Below are 23,798 nucleotides of genomic sequence, written 5' to 3' on the forward strand. Positions count from 1 at the left end.
TTGCAAATCTATAAGAAACTTCCGAATTGATTCCGGCGGAATGAAGACGATTTGTTTAAACCTATAGTACTCATACGTGATAAGATTTGGGTACATTATCACATAAGGAGTGGTGGAGGAAGGATGGAGCCTGTCTAGTGAGGCCATAACTCTTCTTTCAGCTGGGGAAGTTCTAGCGATGGTTTTTTGTTACTACAAAGTAGTTTTGCTTACTGATTTTCTTCACGATCCATGTACGCAGCCTACCGAAGCAAAAGAGGTCCTTCTCCACAATTAAGCTAGAGTATACACCGTGAATTTGACAAGAGCAGATTGGATGAAAAGGACTGGGAAACCCTCTAACCTCTCTACATTCCAGACTCGTCTCTCTATTACTCCCCCAGGGAAAAGTCGCTTGAAGTTGTAGAATTCGATAGCAATAAAACCGACAAAGAACATGTGAGCAGCTGGTTGAACACGGGTCCTCAAACTTTTTTTTGGTAAGCCACATTCATGCCCCTAAATCAAAACTACAAAAGTATGCAGAGAAAAACTGAAGGAATAACTTGTGTATGTCTGTACTATTCATCAATAAATGCCTTATATTTGAATTACCCTCGTACTTTTCAAAAAGGTTTATTTAGGCTTAGGTTTAAAAGGTTAAAAAATTTAGCAGATATTTTACTGGTTGAATTATATATACATAGTAGTACATATATGGCTCAGTTTTTCACAAAGAATTTGCAACTAGCTTTTTAAAGTTTTGTGTAAATACAAAACCTTATTAAAATCGATTCAATGCCAGTTTGTCTGTCTGTCTGTCCCACCTGATTTACACGAAAATGGCCGAATTCATTCCTCGACTGATCAGACAGAGGATCAAAAAGCCCATGGCCTGGAGATTTGTCAGGAGCTGACCAATGTTAATGGAAGCTTCTTGAAAATCATCATTACATTTGGCGAGCTTGGGTTTATGGCACTAACACCAAAAAAACCCGCCAAGTGAAGTCAACCGTTAAAGTGATGCTCATTTATTGTTTAGGATAGTGAGGGATCCTAAGTCCACGTCCACTTGATATTGGACCGGACCAAATGAAAAACAACTTACTCTCACGTTTTATGGTCCACGAATCCCTCGTTTTGAACCCAATCAGTTAAAAATAGGGACTAACCATTGCGCCCAGAGGCAACTCATCAGACGATGCCTCACCTCTGTTCTGGGAGCAGCGTGACCGAAAATGACAACAGGTGGAAAACGCTCCTGTATATATTCGCAAAATCACGACAAGAGTGCGAATTATATCCAAGTGAACCTGCCAATAGTTTGAGCCTAACCTCCTTATTTTTGATGCCCATGGTTTCCGCGATTCGAAGGGCGTCATCTATCATAAACTCCTCTCACAAGGTGAGGCAATAAATCGTTATCGATACCCCACAACCCTGAGAACTTTACGCCAAAAGATTCGTCGGGAGAGGCGAGAATTATAGGTAACAGGCGAGTGTTTTTTCCACCACCCATCCCAATGAAAGGGCAACAGTTTCAGACGATAGAGTAGATCAAGAAAACAACGCTGGAACAGCTAAACAGCATCCATTAAACAGAGTTTCCCAGATGCGTTGATCAGTGGAAATACCAGTGGGAGAAGTGTATTATCTCCCAAAGGAAGTATGTCTTTCTTGTCTTGTACTCTTTATTTTCTTAATTTTTCTTCGAAACCGTAATACTCCGCGTAAAATTTGTTGGTCAGTAAGGTGTTTGGTCGAAGTAGAACGGAAAGGCTTTCGGCTCTCGTCCTTTGAATGGATTTCGTTTGTTTTTAGATTTACCAATCACTACCAGCTTTAGTTTGTAAGATCCCGTTAATAATAAGATTTTGGTTCACACGAAACCTTCAAAACTACCAAGTGCGAAATTACTTCGGGTAAGTACGACTTTCTGGGTTCTTTATATATATCGTTATAGGGTTGCGCCGATCGTGGAAAAATTGCGAGAGAGGCGTCTTCGATGGTATGGGCACGCAATTCGCGCTAGCGAGAATACGCTTGTCAAGATTAGTCTAAACATCGACCAAAAGGCAAGCTAAAACAACGGTGGCTTGATACGCTGGATTGGGATTTAAAAGCCTTGAAATTGCATCCAGATCACCCATTTGATAGAGCCAAATGGTGAAAACGATCAAGACGCGCCGACCCCGTTTGTGAGCGGGACAAAGGCTGAAGAAAAAGAAGGGGGGGGGGTCCTAGCACGCATTGTACACTATATATATATATATTTAGTGTATCTAACAATTCACTACATTCATATTGGCATTCAATGATGTCTTAAAGTGGAGTGAATTTTCACAATAGATCTACTATAAATTCGATAATAATGATAGAGTTTGCACCAAACTTTCCCATATTAGGCTCTACACTATGTCCTATATTATTACAAAACCTTAAAAACGACTATTGTGAGTGGAATGCAAATACATTTTAAAATTGTTAGTTTAATTCAATGCTCAAAGGTATTAAGTTCAAAACAAAGCCAATATATCATACATAGTACAACTATCGAACGTTCCAATTATTAATCTACTAGTCAACCCGTCTCTCCTATCTTTCATCTGTTGAATTGTATACGTCTAAAATCAACACTATAATCAAATTATGGGTTGTTGTGTGTCTTTACAGACATGTAACATATGTGGCAAATGAGCCATATCGCCACAATTCGGTGATAATTGCATCTCTGAGGAAAAACAACGAAACGCTTCATGACGTTGAGTTGAGAATGTACAGAACTCAAGCAGTTTGCACTTCAAAAACGGGCGAGTGTACAAACTCAGGGTGTACATTGTACCATACTTTGTAAGAATTACTTTAAGATATGTCACTCTCTTGTATGGCGATCTTAAATATATCAATGTGGAGAGGTAATTACGAATTAAATAAACCTTCAAGATGCACCTTTCTAGATACAGATAACGCTTTTCACATTTCATTTCGCAAACTTCATGAGTTGATTTCCAAAACTTGATTCAGACTCTCTACTGGGGGCATCTAGGCTACACACAGCTACTATAACTTCAATTATTATCTAGTATCATATCTCCGCCGTAAAATCCTCGTCATTATTCTTTAAAGAATCTGGACTTAATAAAATCAACAATCAACCATACAAACACATTTCAGAACAAAATATTGTGACTATCATGGCTATAGCCCGGCAAGCACCGGAAGATACTTACATCATCTTAATCGAATTGCTGGTGCTAAATACGATGACGGTAGATGAGACTCAACAAATGCTACATTATAACAAATTTTAACTTTACACCAATTACCAACAAATGAATTGTTCTGTCACGAGTCATTTACGTCCTTCCATTTACGAAATTAATGTGACATACGGTCTGGCTGGGGTCTTCTGAGAAGGGAGCAGTAATTGAGAAATTTTCCTGATAGTCGAGTATTTATAGATAGACTGTTGAGAGAGGAAAAAAATGTTTATTTTCACATTAATACGTACTCGAATGTTTTCGAGATTTCTGTAATGAAGATATTTTCTTTAAGGTAGGTAGTGTTTCAGGGATGTTGAGGGATTTTATTGGCATGTGTGTGTAGTAATATGCAAGATTTGGTCAAATGATTAGATTCTCACGTTTGTTCGAAATTTAATACAGTTGGCTTTCGAAATACCACAAAACACCATGTTTACATTATCAATCTAATTGCTCCGTTTGCCAATATCTTTCTTTGTTCTTTCAAACGCGAACAACCCAGTATAAAGCGCCTAAAAGCCAACAATTCTATGTCAAACATTCTTTTTGGAAGAAAAATCCAAATTTCTTACTTATTTTTAAGGTTTCGGTTAACGGCTATACCGATTGACATGAAATTTTGTGAGAAAATGGGAACCGTGGACGCCCACAGAACTAGTAAGTTACATCTTTCTACCCCTGACCATGTTATGAACAAAGTTTTGGATAATAGTTGTAACCAGAAAATCCTCAAAAGGATCATGAATGAAAGAATTGAGAAATACGACCAACTACCCTTTCGATTTTCTCCAGGGGAGCCCTTGCCTTCAATTATCTTTTTTCAGACCAATAAGAATTTAAATCTCCAAATCTAAATCGAATGAGAGCTCGATAAGATCAAAAAATTAGAAAACAATGAAAAAAAAGCGGTGGATATGAGGATGAAGATGGTGTGTAGATTTTACTAATTCTAGTGAGTAAGCTTCACAGATCAAAGTAGTAGTCTACGTCGAGGAAAAAAATTGGCAAATATTGAGAGCTGTATGCTCAGCGATGTTATTTCCCAATTTCCGCTTTACCATAACACCTAAAATGGAAGGTTCTGACATTCATAGTGCAGCGATTAAACGATGGATTGTGGTAAAACCATAGGGTCAAAGCTCTTACTGTATAAGACTATGATCTCGCCATACCTTATGTATTCCTCAGAAACCTGGCCTTGGCCGCATTCGAGAGAAGACTCCTCCGAAGAATTTTTGGCCCACTAGATTAGGATGGGCGATTCTATAGCCTACATAGCGACGAAATCTCTGAGCGATACCACGACCATCTGGTTATGGATAAAATCCGGTTCAACAAGTTGCGGTGAGTGGGTCGCTTAATCCGTATGGATGAGGATGATCCAGCCCGGAAATTCTATAAGGGCAATATCTATGGTAGGAAAACAATCGAACAACCGAAAAGGTCCCACCACTTCCGGTTAAGGTCCTTAAAGACTCCTTTAAGCGGACCACGGCACACCTTTGTGAATTCCATGGCGTCATAAGCTACTATAAGTCCTGTTTAGCACAAGCCACCAACATACGAGCATCACTCCATAACCTCCTCAAGAAAATTAACAGAAATTGCCAATCTGTGGGGTTTTTCTCCCAAAAGCCTACCGGAGAACTAAAGTGGAATGTATGAGGCAATCATTTAACACAAGCATAATGGTTTGATTTTATCCATTGTGGTTTGCTTTTATTCATCTGTTCATACTCATTATTAAGGTTGAAGTATAACATTTACTATTTAGCCTTTATCTCGTTTGGTAGTAGAATCAGCTTGTCTAGATCGAGTTCGCCACTTTTCTCGGTCATAGGCTTGGTTCAAGTGAACTCGTGAGGCCCTTAAATCTAAATCCATTATAGAAAGCCATTGGTGTTTTCGTCGGCGTTTGGGCTGTTTCTCATCGACTTTGAAGTTCAGGCCCATTTTATTCAGCGAGCTACCACTGGCAACGGTAGAACCTGTTTCATTGGGATCGATAGTTAAAAAGCCTATTATTCAGGTACAGCGCAGTCATACAAACTTCACCAAAAATAAGGCCAACATGAATATCTAAGATTGGGGACCACGATTGACAAGCGGGGAGATGAGTTTGGTCCACATGGAAGGGTCTGATGTTGTAGGGATTGTTCGAGTCAAAGAATTATTTGGAACAATAGACGGAGCCGATATATACAAAACTGGACGTCGTTTCGATTGAGGCTCCGGGGACATAAGTGGGTATAAAGAATTTTGTAATAAAGAACTTGTCGGAGACTTCTCTTGTGGTGTTTCCGGCCAAGATGTTGGATATTTCGTTCAGACAGACAGAAGCGGTTGAAGATGGAAAATGTTTTATGACAATTGTGCAGCTTGGTTTCACCAAGGACTCTATTTGTGAGTTGTGTTCATCAAGAACAGATCGGTATCGAGGGTGTTTCGGACCCTAGGCACCACATAGGGGCAGCCTCTTGATTTTTTTTTCAGTTTTTTTTGGTTTAGTTTCTGAGAATGGATCGGTAAAAAAAAAATGGCCACTTTTGACCCCCTGCACTTCCCACCTTTCGAATAAATGTCAACTGCTTCGAAAAGTACTAAACGAGAGCTTTCACTTGATACCCCACATGACTATATTTGGTGAAAACAAAAAAATGCATCACCCTTTTGCATGTACGGGAACTCCTCTTAAATTTGGCGTAGAATGATGTGATTCACTGTATGCGTAAGCGTTCACAGTTCCCACCTTTCCTCTAAATTTGTTGCCAATCATTATAACCGTTTCCGAGAACGATACGTGTGACAGATAAACAGACAGACAGTAAACCGATTTTAATAACGTTTTGTTTTACACGAAACCTGAAAAATTAGCCTATTTTCTGACTATAACCAAGCCGGACAAAACGACTTACACAACAGTAGAAATTCATGGTTAGGTGCTAAAAGGTTGATCACCTGGTTCGTGCGTGCGATCGCATTGTATGCAGAGACATTGAAATATAATAAGCCGCACTACGACTCTACGAACGCAAAGCAAGCCTTCATTTTGACGAAGGGTTTACTAGAAAGTACTCTACCGTGACCTTGGACCTCTACTTCTGTGGAGAGAAATTGTGGTTCAGATCACGAATAGTTATTGAATCGTTTTTTTCCTAGAGATATATGATCACTTATCATTTCGTTATCTAAATCGTAGTTTGGAGCAGAAGTTTTCTATCTAGACTACACAAAAGGGGCATTTCCCTAAATGTCAGCCCTTAGAATGCCAATAAAGGGAGGTAACCCCACAGACCATGCTCCACCGTAGCCGAATTGAGGGGTTTAGAAAGGATTCACATGAATTAAGAGGCCATTCCCAGAACTTAGTCACCCTGAAAAATATGAACACAAAATTACGGTCATGCTACTGCTATGAGATCTAGGCCTCAAGTATCCCTCAGACATGCCCAAATGAAGTGAATAATATTACATAATTACATTTTGGATGCTTATTCGCAATCCCCCTTAAGTTCATCCGAAAGTATGAAATTTTGCAGCAATATTGATGGTAACATGGATGATGATATTGAGAATTTTCATGGAAACGCTACTGTTATTAACGCGTAGTTTTACTGCATCCTTAGACATCATACACAGTATTACAAACATGAAAATAGTCTGACTTTCTCTAATACAGGTACATCCCTCGTGGTTGAGGCTAGCCAACCCGGAAAGTCACTGTGACCATCTTCACCTTGACTGCTCATTACGAAACAGAGGTTTATATGTACAATTGATTTTATTATTCTGAGAAATTATTCTCTTCCCTAATAATGCTTGATTCTAACACATTTTGCTTGGCATAAAATGGATTAAAAATGAGGAAATCCTGTTGACCATCCTTTTAATTACCCAGGCTCATACTCTGTAATTTTTGGAAATTTCTGAGGCGGTTCGATGCCGAAGGCTTTCGTGTCCGATTGCTTATCATGGAAATTCAAGCTTCAAACAATTTCATGAGGCGCCAATCTCAAAGTCAAGAAAGTTGCCCATATCAATGGCATACTGAAAGTAAAACTTGTAAACATTTATATTGTATTTACAAAACTCCAAGACCACTTTTTTATGTAAATAGTTCACATGCTCCCTTGCGTTTTAGATTGAGTCTAGCTCTCACAACTTATGAATTACCTAAAGTGAGGAGTGCCAGTTTCTGTCTACTATTTCATCAAGAAAAATAAATAATCAAGGAAGTAATCAAACGAAACGAAAATACATATCACCAAGAGTTCGATGAAGCCGCATCTTTTTGAACCCATTTATCTTTAAAATGCCGTGTTCCGGGAAAATTCGGAACATTCAAGATTCATTGAGTGGCGGAGATGCAAGCGCAGCACCTGAAATGTTCAGGCACTTCCTTTTGAAAATAAATTGATATCCTAGTGAGAGAGCGCGACTTCAAAGTGAATTTGTATATCAGATTGTCTTATTTGGGATTATAGTTTCGACGAAACTGCTATTCTGGAAAGTGTCTGTAACAATCTGTTTATGTACAGATTCAGCTGCGTTTTCATTCAAGGAATATGCTGAGATACATAAGTGAACTTTCTAGTTTTAGTAGTTAGCCTAATGGAGAGAACATTTATTCAAAAAATTCAGAAACATTTCGGATTAGATATTTTATTTCGCCCAACAATCTAGTCCATTCAATTCATGCACTAGCAACGCACCCCCTGTATCTACATGCGTGCTCTTTTTATGGATACAATTAAAATAAGTGTGCATGTCAGTCTTCTAATAAGTTTGCGTCAAAAATCGCTATCAACACCGTTTTAAAATCTTGTTGAAAGATTATTTTCAAGTTTTTTATCTATTGGATTTCAAACTTCATAGAGTAGGACATCAAATTTCCATTACAATGTGGTGAGTCTGCCAAGATCACTTACGCCGGCTTCCCTAATTTTCCCGTTCACATGATACGAACTACTTGTAGAGCGTCTTGAATTTTTTTTCTCAATTTTCCACGTCTTGAGTGATATTTTTAAGCCACTTGTAGGGGATTATGACGATAATCGTGACTGACGGCGTTCGTATTGATGGACGCACGAATAAATTTTAATATAATAAGAAATGCCTATTGGTCGCTATGGAGGTGTTCCAATTAAATTAGCAGAACGTCCTGTTCATTTTGCGAATACCATTGGACATTTTTGTTTTCTGCAGCGTTCATTTAGTGGACCAACTAATTTTCGGAAAATTTCAGTGTGTGGCCCGCGTAGGACTATTTTTAAATTCATAATTAGTTTGATTTCGCAATATTAAACAGGAGAATTATTAATTAAAATTACTTCTTTGAATAAAAACTGTATCTTCAAAATCAAGGCCGTTAGATACGTGAACATCTCGCAATAGATGCTTTTCCTCACGTACACCATCCCAGGAGTCGAAGTAAAATCGTTGACAGAAATTTTCCAAATGCAAACTATTATACTTGTTTTTCAGAAGGAAATGTGAACAAGTGAGAGACTTTTCTCTTTTAATTTTCTATGTCAATGAGGGGTACCAAGTCTTTATAATGCCACATTATTTTAAACCAAAGAGAACCAAAAAGATGTTTGAACAAGTGGAAAAAATTGACTTTAATTACACTAGAATTCCCTAAGCCTGATGCGAAAATCACAGGACTGTTTGCCGAATTTTCAACAAAAAAGATAGCATTTGCGATGATAGATAGAAATTTTTATCCAATCCAAGACTAATTGTAGTATTAGAACTGTTGGGTAACACTAGCTACTTCATAGAGCAATCACAGGATTGAAGGGATAGCAATAACAGTGTTGATGTGGGATATGTCTTGTGGTTATGTCTAGCCATATTGGAATCTGTTTATCTTAGAGAACTGACGGTTATCCTGTTTTTGAAGAGTGAAACCGTTTTCGGATTATTAACTTAAATCGAAATATAAACTATGAAATATATAAAAAAAAATACAAAATCACGGAAGAAATTCATTAGTAATTCAGATGCAAGGAGGAGGGAGGTTTCCATTATTTTTTTATTAAATATTATTCCTTTTTCGCTAAATAGGTAGATAGACGATCGATGGATAAGTTTGACTCTATCGAGGCTGATTTTTTTTCTAATTCCAAAATGCACTGGATTAAGGATTATATACCGAATTCATACTCGCATGCGATGAAGTCTTTTTGATAATTGTTTGACCAAATTTACTATAAGGTTTCCTTAAAACTATAGAAAAAAAGGCTTGCTCCATTATTTAAGGTCAAATTAAAATGGGCGGCACGGAATGGAAGGAAGAAAATATCATGGAATGGAAGGAGACAGGAGAGAAGAAGTGGCTTCACCTTCTTCGGAAATGAAGTTTCCCAAAAAATCATTCGTCAGGATAAAGACAAACTCATCAGACGTTCCTTGACCCTTGCCTTGCGGGACAGAGTCATGGAAACCGAAAGTAGTATTGATGACTCCGATTATATTAACTGTGGACTTTTTTTTACAACAACCGAAAACCGTCGGTTAGGAACCTAAGCTTAGACAACAATTTTGTTGTTTGGTGATGGTAAAATTCTCAATCCGCCTTGACCCTGCATTTGATGACATGGCCTCTATCCTAATAAACGAAGCCGTTTGGAAAGTTGTGTGTTCACCCAAAAAGGAGTAACCCTTGCACCAAGGGGAGCGGATAGATGGCGGACCACACTAATTTCAAGGAGGTCTTTACACTTTCGCCAGGATTACTCTATCCAATGGGTACCTTATAGCCTTCAGAACGTTCTGGAAGTCGCGAGGGTCGTAGAGGGAAAATACTCATTATTATTTTTTACATTGAAATTCATTTCCGGACTTTCGAGAAAATTTCGGACCCGAAGGGGATCTTATCCCTCTCCCTCTCCACTCATGACGTATAGTTATCACACCCAAAATAAAAGTACGAAGTTCTACAGTGCATCTTTCATGGCTCGAATGTGACAACAAGTCCTCTGAGCCTTCAGCAGTGATGAAATCAAATTTTGTGAACTGACATCTTGAAGTTGATGAAGCAAATTACTTTGACGAAATCAGGCCCCGTCCCTGATCCCTAGTCGTAATAATCGTTAAAAATTCTGCGCCGTCTCCACGGGAAAATTCAAATCCGAATTTCCGACAAAATTTACATTCAAAGTGTTTCTAAGGATGACTAACTGATCTTCTGTTGGCATGGAACACAGACGAGAAAGTGTAACCATTCACCTGGATATTTGCAATACTGAGGTAAATAATTATAGTTCCGATTTACTACCGTTCACCGAGGTACAATTAATTCTCAAAAGAACGGTCAAAAGAAGTCCCCTTTGCGGAGTTCGAAATTCACTTTCACTCCCCGATTCCAAAACTACGCCGGTCCCGCCCTATAGCCCAGGTTGCTGGGCTCTGCCCCCTTCATTAGTTTTAAGCGTTACTTAAGCCACTCACTTGGTTTTCTACCATGCACAGTTCAAATATGCTAGCGAACCACTTGGGTCTGGTTTTAGCAACTAACTTGACCTCTTTGTAAGAATTCACTCCCAATATCGGAGCCTTGATATCCTCAACGCTTCCAAAGATCACTCGTAGTTTCTCCTCGACATCCTTGATCGAGAAAAGATTCTTCAAACCATTGGACGATGATCACTTTCTCATTATTGGGGAAAAAACCTTGTAATTATTTTGAGCATGGTTTTTGCCCTTGTATCTTGTCCATTGCAACTTTGTAGTTCCCCTCTCCTCCAAAAATTGCGGGGATTTTTCCTCTTGTATCTTACTCTTTGCAACCTTATAGCCCCACTGGTTCGCATTAGCCTCAAGGTATGGCTGCCTGCAGAAATTCCATATGCTTTCCGATGTGCCCTTTTTAAGGCTACTTTCATTATCTCAGTATTTTTCCTCCAGCTCCCGATATTTTAACTTTCCTTTTGTCCTTTGGCAAAGTCTCCCCGCTTGCGGACACGATGATGTCAATTTCCGGATTCCACCACTAGTTTGATTTCCTACCGTGCTGGAAACGACGTCACTGCATTGTGAAGTCACATGCCTCAGTTGCCCGCTGACATAACTGACTCCCCTTTTCCAGGTGTGTTCTTGTCGTGACTTCCTTTTAGGGCTGCCCGAAATGTCCCATCTTGGAAAGCTCCAGAGGAGTGGCCAGCTATCCTAGTTTGTCTGAATTTGAGTGAAACAAAACCTTATTAAAATCGGTTCATTGTCTGTCTGTCTGTCACACCCATTTTCTCAGAAACGGTTACTCCAATTGATAAGAAATTTTCTGAAAAGGTGGGAACCATAAATATCCTCATTCTATATTGAGTTTAAAGCAGGTCGTAACATTTCACTGAATATAGTCATGTGGGATATGAAATGGTTTGGTTTGTATTTTAAAAAACCTGTTTCATTTTCTGACATTTGATGCAAGAACAGGGAAGGCGGGAAGTGTAATAACTTCTTTCCCGGACCCGTTCTCAGAAATTACCCATCCGAAAAATCCGAATAGAATCATTAAGCTACCACTACCTGGTACCTAGGCCTAAAAATACCCTCCTTATCGATGTCTATTTTCTTGGAAATTAGCTGGGGCCCCCTCAAATTTATTCCCGAATCATCAAGCTGCCATAATATAAGCTACACTATAGAGCTTGGTACTACCAAGTGTGGTGGAAATCGCACTATTACTAACAATGTTATAATAGGTCATTTATTGCAATCTAATGCCGGCTCCAAACTGCAAATCTCCACAATTTGCAACATTTGTAAGTGTAAATTCCTTTTGATTTGTCCAAAATACCGACACTCGAGCGGATCGTTGGCAAGTCAAACCAAACGCCCTATCCACACGTTTTTGTTTGCGAGGGTTTGTTGAGATTTGCCAAGCATGTAGATGGCGTATTCGACTTTGAATGTCAATGGCACACTAAAATGAATAGTTTGGTGTGATGACCATTGTGGGTGTGGCATTCACTCATCTGCCAGACCATCCCTCTCGCCAACGAGGTAGTAGTTATGTCGAATCGACGATCGAGCCCAACCCTCTACCTCGGAAAATGGGCACACATCCAACGTTTACTAATAAAGTGTCCAGCCACGTAGAGATTTCAAGTAGGATTTAGTCGTGGTATTTGTCGCTCGGATTTACTATTCAAAGCTGGCATATTGATATCGCTGCCAATAATTTTAGAATGCTTCCTCTCGTCGAGCCGTCCAACATCTCGTTATGTTGTGCTATTGTTACAGTACGGGGAGAATTACAGCTATAGATATCTACGCTGTTGACATTTGCCATTATAAAAGCGGGCTCTCGGGAATGCCTAGTCGCAAATTTCACTGGCAAACTAATAATAGCGGTCGCTGTACTACTATATGCCTTCTTCATCCTCTCTATCGCACCCTCTTCTATTTCGGTAAAGTTAGGTTGTTCGCTTAGCGCGAAACAGATATCCTCCCTTGTTGAACCTTGTCTAGATCTTTGCACTCGATTATTATTTCTTGCTGGCGAGCTTTCACTTCTGTTTGTTCACCTAGCATTTTTCCACCTGGCCGCGAAAATTATCCACTGACTTCTCGCTAGATTATTTGAGCTCTAAAATCAGATCCCCATTCTGTTTTCGCCTGATACGACTCACACTCCCGCCAAGTTCGCTTCCACTTTCAGAAGGATATCGTCGTAATTATACCTTCTTTCTTCGAAATAGTGGTTATTTCCGGACGAATCTTCTTTTTACCTGTTTTCCCCATTTTTCTGCCCAAATTTGTCCATTACTAGAACTTAGGAATTACTGACTCTTCCTCTTTTGTCAATATTAAGGCCGTAATCGAGGAACTACCAATTTTTCCCAGAACTTTTGCCGACTCGCTCTCGACCGCTTGCTGGGCACTAAAGGATCCACTAATATCGTTCCCATCCCGTTTCCCCCTCTATCCCCCGATAGCCTTATGTTGACGAGGTATCACCTGCGTGGCTTTGCCAAATCACGCTTGGGCGATTTTTTCAGGGCTCTGATATTGTAATGGATATCCCGCCTCTACTCCAGTTTGCTGTGGATACGGGGACCATCCGTATTCATTTTCCGGCCTCCATATTGGTTTGATTCGTAGAAATCTGCTGATGCGCACATGTGCACACCCAGAACGCACGAAGGGACTTACCCGATGAGAAATTTGGCAACTCCACACAGGGGCATAATAACAATATAATACGTACAATAAAATAGAATATATCTTGTTGTATATTTACTAGGTTAAATTATAGATAATAATTTTATTATTTATTTCGTTACTTTCTTATTTTAGATGCGCCGAAGGATTCGATGGCGAAAGATGCCATGAGAAGAGACCTACTAATGTATCACTGAGTATGTATCCGTCAACCATATGTGGACGATCTACATATTACGGGCAATCTAAATGCTAAAATAGGCTTTTCTATAGCATCAGTTGTTTAATGTATTCACCTTTCATTGCATAGCAAAACGGATCAATAAAATTGTATCAAACCAAATATTTTGATAAATCAACTTTAACTAGAACCAAAAACAACAACGAGTATACTTTTCCAAACCAAAATGAAAATTTATTGAATTTAAGTCTTTGAAGAATTTAACAGTATTGTAATTTTAATTTATTTTATTACTGTTCCTCTTATTTTACTTTGATTCTTAATTGTAATATCATCTACACCAAGATAGGAGGTATCATACTCTGGGCGGAAACAAATGGAAGAGGAAGCTCAGCCGGTTGTCTGCCCTCTGAAACAATTTAGTGTTACAGAACAAAAACAATGATATTTCAATTCCCTCATCGCTAAGTCGCGAGACCAAAATTAAGTCATAATTTTAAAGAAAAGGCGAAAAGTCAAACAGTACAAAATATCTGAGAATTGTCATGCCTTTCTTAATATTTTTATTCTAAACATTATTTACCTCTCTATAATACTAAATTCTAAAAAAAATAAATAAATGCCAATGTACAGAACAAAATCAATATTATGCAAATTGTTCTACAAATCTTACAAAATGTTACTATTTTAGAAAGAGTTAACACATTCCAATAACAACACTACAAGAAATTTATAAAATTTCCTTCTGGTTCTCTCAAATCAGAAACAAAATATGAGTAAAGGCTAAACAACATGAAACTGAGGTAGCAAATTGTACTTCACACGACCAAATATTCTCTTTCAATTTAGTTTAAACAATGGTGCTATAGAAAGTTTATAGAAACGGAATATCTTCACCTCTTTTGTCTGTATTACTACCTTTATAAGATTTTTATCGACATTTTTTTTTTTTTCGAAATATTCTATTCAACCATGATTATTATTATTATTTATTTTTCTTATGAGAAATTGTATTCAACAAACGCTCTAATGAAATCCTTCACGGGAAAAAGAAAGAGAGAGAGAATATGCAGGGAATTTTTGCTCCTGATAATGAAAAGGAAAATTTTAAAAAAAATAAATGATTTTGTAATATATATCAATGTATTTCTATATTTTTGAGAATATTTCTCGTTGTGTAATTCAATCTTAGCTTTGTAAAAATTAAAATTTTTAAAAGAAAATTTTGAATAAGTGTTGGGAATTATAAAATGAAAGTCATCTGAGAAAATCTTTCTTTCTTTTCCTTGTTAACGCTTCTTTTATTTAATGGCAAATCTGTAGTTTCATTCTGTAATGTAATTCCTATTCTCTCCTTATTTATTTATTTTAAATAAGTTTTTTTTTTGAAATATATAAGACCGAACCAAACAAATTTCTACCACATATTTTTTTATGTAAATATCGATTATTATTATAAACTAATATTAAAAACTTAGACGAAAAAAGGATCAAATTAATTATTGAAAAATGACTTTTAGCCTTCAAAATAAAAACATTTGAGAGAGAGAAGTGATCGATTTTAATTTTAGTTTATCATCCAAACATTTTCCTTAATAAGAAAAGATTCTGGATTGATTGAATTTTTTAAAATATCCGAATTTATTGCATTATCCATTCATATTGATTGAATGTTAAAAAGAAAATGTTTATTCAGTTGATGAATTGCAACCTATTTCGCATTGAAATAAGACATTTTTTCACTTTGTTTCGCAAATTATAAAGGTAGCCATCCATCCTCTTGGCGTTATAACAAATTTCGCAAACATCCCTTTCAAACTCCACTTGCAGTATGTACCAAGTAAGCAGTTCCCTAAGGACAAAGATTTACCCTTATAAATTTGGCAAGAGATCAATAACTCTAAAAATCCAAATATTTGCAGTCTTAAACACTCTCTGACTAGAAACAAAGCTAGATATTAACATAAAATGATGAGCTTTCATGGATTAAACAAAAATAGAATATGCCTCTTACTTAAACAAAAAAAATGGTATAACTGCAAATACTTTCAATTTTAGGTTTCACTTCCATGTATGTTCCTCTATTATTTCGACTTTCGACTATCTCGAGAAGAAATCACGGAAAACAACTTGTTTTAAATTTAAAAAAAATGTGAGTTGCGTTTAGCAGCAATTTTCTTTTATATTATTTCTGTTTTTTTCTCAATTCAACTCCCCAATTCATGGAGATTTCATCCACATACCTGAGAATTGATCCTTATCTGATTTCAAACCTTGCTCAAGTTAGTTAGCTTACTCCAATTTTACATACGTTACGTGTATATCAATGCAAGCTACAATGAATATATGAAATAATTTGATTTAAGTGATGTATAAAATAAACGAAAATGGAGGTAAGACTGATTCTTATGTTATAAGAAATATCATAATTTTAGTTTTGTAGTGTATTCTAATATTTTAGTGTTCCTTTTTCTCTATAATAATTCTAAATTAAATCTTTTTTTTTCTTTTTTTTTTAATTAGTATTTGTACAGGATAAACACATTTAAAACATTGTGCATTATTTTCCTGTTGCATTCTTTCTGGAATACACAACTACCAGATTTTAAGAAGACAATCTATAAACCAATAATGAGCAGTTCAAAAAAATATCCCCTGATAATAAGCATTTCCAATAAAAAAATCCAATAAAAATCCAATGAATATTCCAATAAAAAATCTAAATGTTGAAAGCAAAACTTTTTCTTCTTTATAAAATTAAAGAATAATTAAGTATGCTTGAAAAACGAGAGCTATGTCAAGTTTGGATGAGTCAACTTCCATGGAAAAAATTAGACTAATTCTTGGGTTCGAATTTTACATATTGATAAATAAATTATTAAAAATCGGGGATATTTTTATGCGTTTGCAGATTTGTTGAATAATTTTAAATCATTACATAAATATATTTAACTTTTGATATGAAAGTGTTGAAATTTCAAAGAATGCTAATTTAAAATGAATGAACTACACTCCCCGATTCAATGATGCATTTTATAGTATACAAAACGCAGCCAACCAAATCAAACAATACACAAATAATAGAACTAATATGAGCCACTAATGACGTGTTTTTAATTTTTGCTGCACCAAACAGTAAATTTATACTTGTATATGTTGTGAGACGTGCTAATATATTTTTTTTCTTTTTTTTTTTCTTTTATAATACCTCACTTTCCCTTCAAGGGAACTATATATTTTAGTGTATTAACTTTCAAACAAAGTGTAAGCCTTTAATATTTGTCATTAACTGAATGCACAAAGTATTTCGATATCTTACCATGCAATTCAATCGATTATTTCTCTAAACAAATGTTGAAAGATTGCTGATTTGAGATCTTATAGCGAAATATGTTTTCTCTAGACGTTTGTTGTGTGCACATTTTTCTTGGAAAACTATGAAGTGATATTGAAAACTAAAAAAACAAGCAAATACAATAGTATTAATCGAATTTTATTCTTTAACAATAGTATGTACACGACTGGCGAATTTTATTGTCCGTTTTGAATGCAATGTATTGTAACATATCATGTTCCACTAAGTACACCTTAGATAGATGAAAATGAACCAAATCTAATTTTAATTTATTTAATTTCATTTTATTTTATTTTTTCCACTTTCATTTTACATTTTAAGACTATGTAAAAACAATTTATTTATTGAATTAAATCGATGTATTTATTTTACTATAAATTTACATTAGATGTTATGAAAAATTTTTAATAACAAAAACTACTGCGACTAATACGACTGAAACGAACGAAAAATTTATTAAAAACTGAAAATTAACTTTTGTTGTTTTAAAACTTTTTTTGTATAAATTCTCCTCCTTTTTTCCGCATATTTGGCTGAGAAGACTTTTTGGGTTGCTTTATGATTAACCCCCTCCTTCTCCCCCCTATTCGCCCTAATTTTACTTTCCCTAGAAAACAAAAAACACCTTCCCTCATTCATTCTGATAATGGAGTTTTTTAAAATGGTTTGATGAATGTTCCCAAGTGCTTTGGTGCGTTTTCAATCAATTGGTTTATTTTTAATCCACTTTGCAAGTTATAATTACGCTTTGTATATTGAGTAGTGCGAAAAGCTGTGCAAACTTTGCTTGAACCAAAAACAGAAACAGAGAAAAAGAACAGAAATCTGAAGAAACTATACACGTTGTAAACTAATGAATGTGTAGATATGCCTAATAATGTAAGTAATGCATCTTTAACCAACTTCTTTCAACCTATTAACGTAACTTCTTTCTATGGTTTGGATGTTGCACACTCTTCTACTTTCTTTAAATTTCCATTCGGTATGTTTTCTGCATTGACTAAACCTTGTCCTCTTTGTAGATCAAACCGTGACGGGATACATGGCTGATAGTCCAACTGATACGATGTCGGAGGAAAGTGACGAAAATTTATCTCTATCGGAGGAGTAAATGGAGAATCTTATTGACCACCAAGAGGAGATACAATCAAAATCATGACAACCCTTAAGGATACTTGAATGAATGAAATAATCTCAGTTTAAAATAAAGCAAAAATGACTCATAATGAAATAACACAATATTTAACAAGTAGCATGAGAAATGACAATTATCGATGTAGTTATTTAATACAATTATGTTAAGATTAAATTAATTATCTGATGTTTAAATTTGTTTAAACGAAATGCCAAAGATGTACAATTTCTTAAGGTATTTTTACATTGTTTCAAACTTTATTAAATATCTTAATTTATATTTGTTTGTCATATTTTTATACGATGGAAGGCGACATGAATAAAAGAAAAGATTCAGTTCTACATTTAACTCATTTCCAATAATATTACACGAGTTTTATTTTATTTTTATTTCTAAGTATATACAATAACTGCTTTTTCTCATTTTTCAGTGTCCGATTTTCGTTTAATTCACTATTATTTAGTTCAAACCTATTTTTCTTTCATTTCGCGCACTGGAAAATAAAAAAAAAAGTGAAACAAGTCGGGAAACCGGAAGCTGGACGCTTCAGGTACGAAAGGTTTTGTGTATTTCTTAGTACGTAGCACGTAATATATGCAAATATTATGTGGGAATATCCACTTTCGGATGATATTGACATTCATAGTCTTGAATTTGCAAAGAAGCGACAACTTTGACGTATTATAACTTTGTTAATAATAGTGCGATTCCCACCAAACTTGACAAGATCATGCTCTATATTATACCCTATAATGTTTCGTGGTCCTAGCATGAATTTAAGGGGGGTTCTGCAGCGAATTACTAAAAATTATAGTAATATACTATTATTAACTTAATTTATACAGATAACAGTGTGAAAGGTATTTCGGAGCCCAGGCACCATATAGTGGCAGCCTCCTGATTGGCCCCCGTAAAGGGATGGTCACTTTCAACCACCCGCACTCCCCACCTTTCCAACAAATGTGAAAACTAAGACCAGCTTTGAAAAGTACTGACCGAGACCTTTCACTATATTTGATGAAAAAAAAATTTACACCCCCCTTTTGCATGTATGGGGACCCCCCCTTAAATTCGCTGTAAAAGAATGTAATTCACTGTATGCGTGAGCGTTCACAGTTCCCAGCTTTCCACCAAATTTGGTGTCAATCGCTGCAACCGTCTCCGAGAAAAATGCGTGTGACGGACAGACAGACAGACAGACAGACAGTAAACCGATTTTAATAAGGTTTTGTGTTTACACCTCTATGTGTCCTCTATGTCGTACACTTAGTACACTTAGGATGAACTTAAGGAGAGTTTTTTAGTCAATTTCTAAAAGTTGATAATATACGATTAGTAAATTTTTTGAGCAGATACCGGAATAGGACATCTCTCGAAGATTAGATTTCACATAAGTGTTTTACAAAAAACCTTAAAAAGGGCTGCAGATAAATAGATTCTTCATAAATGTGACTTTAATATTCCACGCGAATGTCAATTATTCCGGGTATTATGACAGCATCTGATTTGCATGGCTTTGGAAGCAGTAAACTCGTGCGAAATTGCTAAGTTTGAACTGCTATAACTTTGGCGTTAATTGCCTGAAATTTAGCACATATATACGAAATATTGTCCCCTATGCTGGTACAAAATTCGGAAGTCCTAGGGTGAATTTAAGGGGGATCTTCCAGTAAATTTCTAAAAAGCAGTAATATACTATTAGCAAGTTTATTTGAGCAGATATCGGAATGGGACATATTTTGAGGCCTAGATTTCATCTAGGCGCACCACCCTGATTTTTTCCGGATTTTTCGGTTGGGTAGTTTCCGAAAATGAGTCCTGTCTCACTTCAAGTGCGTACATTTTGACTCCTTACTCACGCACTTTGCAATTTATACCAAAAGTAATGCCAGTCTCGGAAAGTGCAAATCGAGACCTTTCATTTGATACCCTACACAACTATATCCGGTTAAAAAAAATTTTGAATCCCCCCTTTGCATGTATGGGGAGCCCCCTTTAAACTCCACCTAAATTTATGCCACTCGCTGTATGCGTGGGATTTCATAGTTCCCATCAGTCCACCAAATTTCGTTTGGATCGGTTTAGCCGTTTTGGAGAAAAATGCGTGTGACAGACAGACAGACAGACAGACATTGAATCGATTTTAATAAGGTTTTGTTTTACACAAAACCTTAAAAATGAGATGATTTGATAAGGGATTGCAAGTACATGAACATTTCTGAAGGATTCTTCATTTTGTTTCTTGTTCAGTTATAGTAAGGATGCGAAGTTTGGACCCAGTTGCTATTTTCGGTCATAAAACTTAAATAGAAAAAAAAATAACTGGAAAAGTTAGTGTATTACGACCCCGTGTGACGTCCGGTCTTCCAAAAAGTTTTAGGATTTTTTTGGAAAAAAGGTTTTTCAAAGTATGTTTATTAAGGGGTCAGCCCGTGTGAAGGCCGTTTTTCCGCTTTTTCTAGAAATTTTTTGTGAAGAACTGGATGAAAGTACAAATACGAATTTTCCACCATATATTTATTAATATCTTAAGCATACGTGGTAAGCCCGATAGCATAGTTTATTATTGAGATACAGAGCAACTTATATACCCATCTCCAAAAAAAAAGATGTTTTTCTGCTGCCACACTACAGGGCGTTATGATCATCTTGAAGAAAAAATGTAAACGGCATTTTAACGTGCAAATTTAACCATAGTTCGCAAACTATGATTATTAAAAAATATTCAAAGCTGTAATTTCCGAATGACTCCGAATATCAAAAACTCACTTAACCCATATATTCTACACTATATCTGGATACAATTGAGGCCAAAAAATCTATTCCTCGGATCCGACACAGACTTAAAACTCCAGAAATACCGACATAAACCACCATAAGAATGTAAACTCCGAAAACTTCCCAAAAAAGCTAGCTAAATGTCTCTATGATTCCGGCTGATTGGCTTATCTGAAGTCAAATAATCAAAAATCAAACGGCATTTTGATCTGTAACCCAGTATAATAAAATTAACTAGGATTTTCAAAAAATATTAAAAATTGTATATATTGTAATTTTATGATTTTTTTCGATAATTTCGGTATCGGAGTTCAAACGCGTTACGTTCGCGGTCGCCCGCAGCGGTCAACAGAGCCTTCAACCCCTTCTGTTCATCGATCCGGTTCCATGACTCCGCAGTCAGCCAGATCTTATGACACCCCTTCGGGACGTAGCCGACGATCTGTGTTGCACCCAAAAGAAGTTCATTTCTGATGGCAGCCTAATGCTCATCGATATTCTTAGGCGTCTATCTACCCTTTGATCAGCAGGATACCTCTCCCTAAGTGGAGCGACAGCTGGGTCGTACAAACGGTCGATATTGTACTTAGGGGGTCGCAGCTCTTCAACCCTGCGAGAAGTGGCGGATACTATACGCAAACGACTATCAGATGGTGATATATTTCGAGGCCAATGATCGCGAAGTGGTCGATCTGATTACACGTACGGCGTCAGTCAGTTGAAACCCAACTGACCTTGTTGCAGGCTCTGTACTCGAACAATATGCCACCAATGACAAGGCGGTGGAAGTTGCAAAAATCCACAAACTTCTCACCATTATCGTTGCGGTCACCAAGACCGTGTTTCTCCATCACATACCTGAGCGAGGTGTTATCAGATCCCACCTTGGCATTCAGTTCACCCATCACGATCACAATGTCACTTTTAAGAAGCTTTCCCTAAACCGTGTTTAATTACTCATAGAAAGCAAAGTTGGTGCATAGCACTGTATAATTGTGATGCTCCTTAACCTAGACCGAAATCTTGCAGTCTGTCAGAAACCGGCTCCCAAGTTAAGAATAGCCGTCAGAGGCAATCCAACACCGGCTTCGTGTCTGCTACCACTTGGCTTTCCAGAGTACAAAAGCGCATTACCGCAAGAGGGAGAGGAGAGATGCCCAGAATGTTATATCGTTGGAATCCCCGCTCAAGTTGAAGAAAGCGGGCATTCTAGGGACCCTCGCTAGCGTTTTCAGGTTGTACGTGCTGGTCTCCTTCAGTGTAGGCTCTAAATAATTCAAAAACAATGCCTGATGGCACCGATAGGTGCTTAAGTTACCTTTGAATAATAAGAAACTGCCTTCCTTTCCCCGGCTTAAGGCTTGTTTCAGATTTCGACAATATGAAAGTTTTGCGGAGCGTAGCAGCTATGCAAATACACACCGCTTGTCTACATCGTATTGTAGCCTTTTGAGTACGACCATAACCCTTTCCTTTCATAAACCCACAAAAAATTTTAGTAATATTACTTGTTGCGAACGGCGTGTTTCCATTGACAGAATTTATGTCCAAACAAATTCTAATTTCCTAAGTTGAAATTAGTGTCCATGTTTTTTTTCCGATAGCTCCGTGGTTAGAGCACTAGACTGTCATACGGAAGGTCGCGGTTCAAATCTCACTGGTGGCAGTGGAATTTGCATCGTGATTTGACGTCGGATACCAGTCGACTCAGCTGTGAATGAGTACCTGAGTCAAATCAGGGTAATAATCTCGGGCGAGCGCAATGCTGACCACATTGCCTCCTGGTGTACCGTTACGGTCTCGAATGAAGTGCTCTAACACACTTCAAGGCCCTGATCCAATATGGATTGTTGCGCCAACGATTATTATTATTATCTAAGTTGAAAAATGAGAACTAGGTTTTTTTCCTTATCCTGTAAATATTTTTATTTTTTCCCCGCATGCTAGTACCTACTAGCACTGAAGAAGGAGACACGTGGTCTCCGAAACGATCGTATGCGGGAAAAAAATAAAAATATTTACAGGATAAGGAAAAAAACCTCGTTCTCATTTTTCAACTTATCTAATTTCCTTTTGCGTATGAATTCTGCTTGATCATATTCCTTCCATGCTTTCTTTGGCCCAGATTCGTCGCAAAGCTGAGAACATTTCCGTTGAATATGTCATGCTGGCTCGTTTTGTGTTCATCTTCCTCCTCTCTTATTCGAACAAAGTTGTTATGCGATTTTGTTCCTTCGTACTTTGCATCTTCTTAATTAAGCTATGGATTAGAGTTGGCCGAAATCCATTTTTTGTGGCTATATCCACAATGAATGACTTTTCTTTTTCGAACCTTTCTTTAGTAAGAGGTATTAACGAAAGCGTGTGTACCATTGGTCGATAAGGGGCCACTTTATGCTGGTGTGAGTAGTTAGACGTCCTGATGATGGTACATTGGGTACTTCTTATATATGTCGATATCGAACCCATTTTTAAGGTTTTGTGTGAAACAAAACCTTATTAAAATCGATTCAATGTCTGTCTGTCTGTCTGTCTGTCTATCTGTCACACGCATTTTTCTCCAAAACGGCTAAACCGATTCAAATGAAATTTGGTGGACAGATGGGAACTATGAAATCCCACGCATACAGCGGGTGGCATAAATTTAGGTGGAGTTTAAAGGGGGCTCCCCATACATGCAAAGGGTGCATTCAAAATTTTTTTTCACCGGATATAGTTGCGTAGGGTATCAAATGAAAGGTCCCGATTTGTACTTTCCGAAACTGACATTAGTTTTGGCATAAATTGCAAAGTGCGTGAGTAAGGAGTCAAAATGTACGCACTTGAAGTGAGACAGGACTCATTTTCGGAAACTACCCAACCTAAAAATCCGAAAAAAATCAGGGTGGTGCGCCTAGATGAAATCTAGGCCTCAAAATATGTCCCATTCCGATATCTGCT

General features: G+C 37.0%; 1 protein-coding gene across 1 annotated transcript in view; it reads left to right on the forward strand.

The window, feature by feature from the left end:
• Window positions 1-18,444, forward strand: part of LOC119648208 (protein vein) — a 218,898-nt gene extending 200,454 nt beyond the window's left edge. Inside the window, exons 5-6 of the mRNA XM_038049813.1 lie at window positions 13,545-13,606; window positions 17,968-18,444. Coding sequence (XP_037905741.1) covers window positions 13,545-13,606; window positions 17,968-18,056 — 151 coding nt within the window. The 3' untranslated portion in view covers window positions 18,057-18,444. The remainder of the gene's footprint in view (window positions 1-13,544; window positions 13,607-17,967) is intronic.
• The last annotated feature ends 5,354 nt before the right edge of the window (window positions 18,445-23,798 follow it).

This window comes from Hermetia illucens, chromosome 2 (genome assembly GCF_905115235.1).
Source record: "Hermetia illucens chromosome 2, iHerIll2.2.curated.20191125, whole genome shotgun sequence".
Taxonomy (NCBI): domain Eukaryota; kingdom Metazoa; phylum Arthropoda; class Insecta; order Diptera; family Stratiomyidae; genus Hermetia; species Hermetia illucens.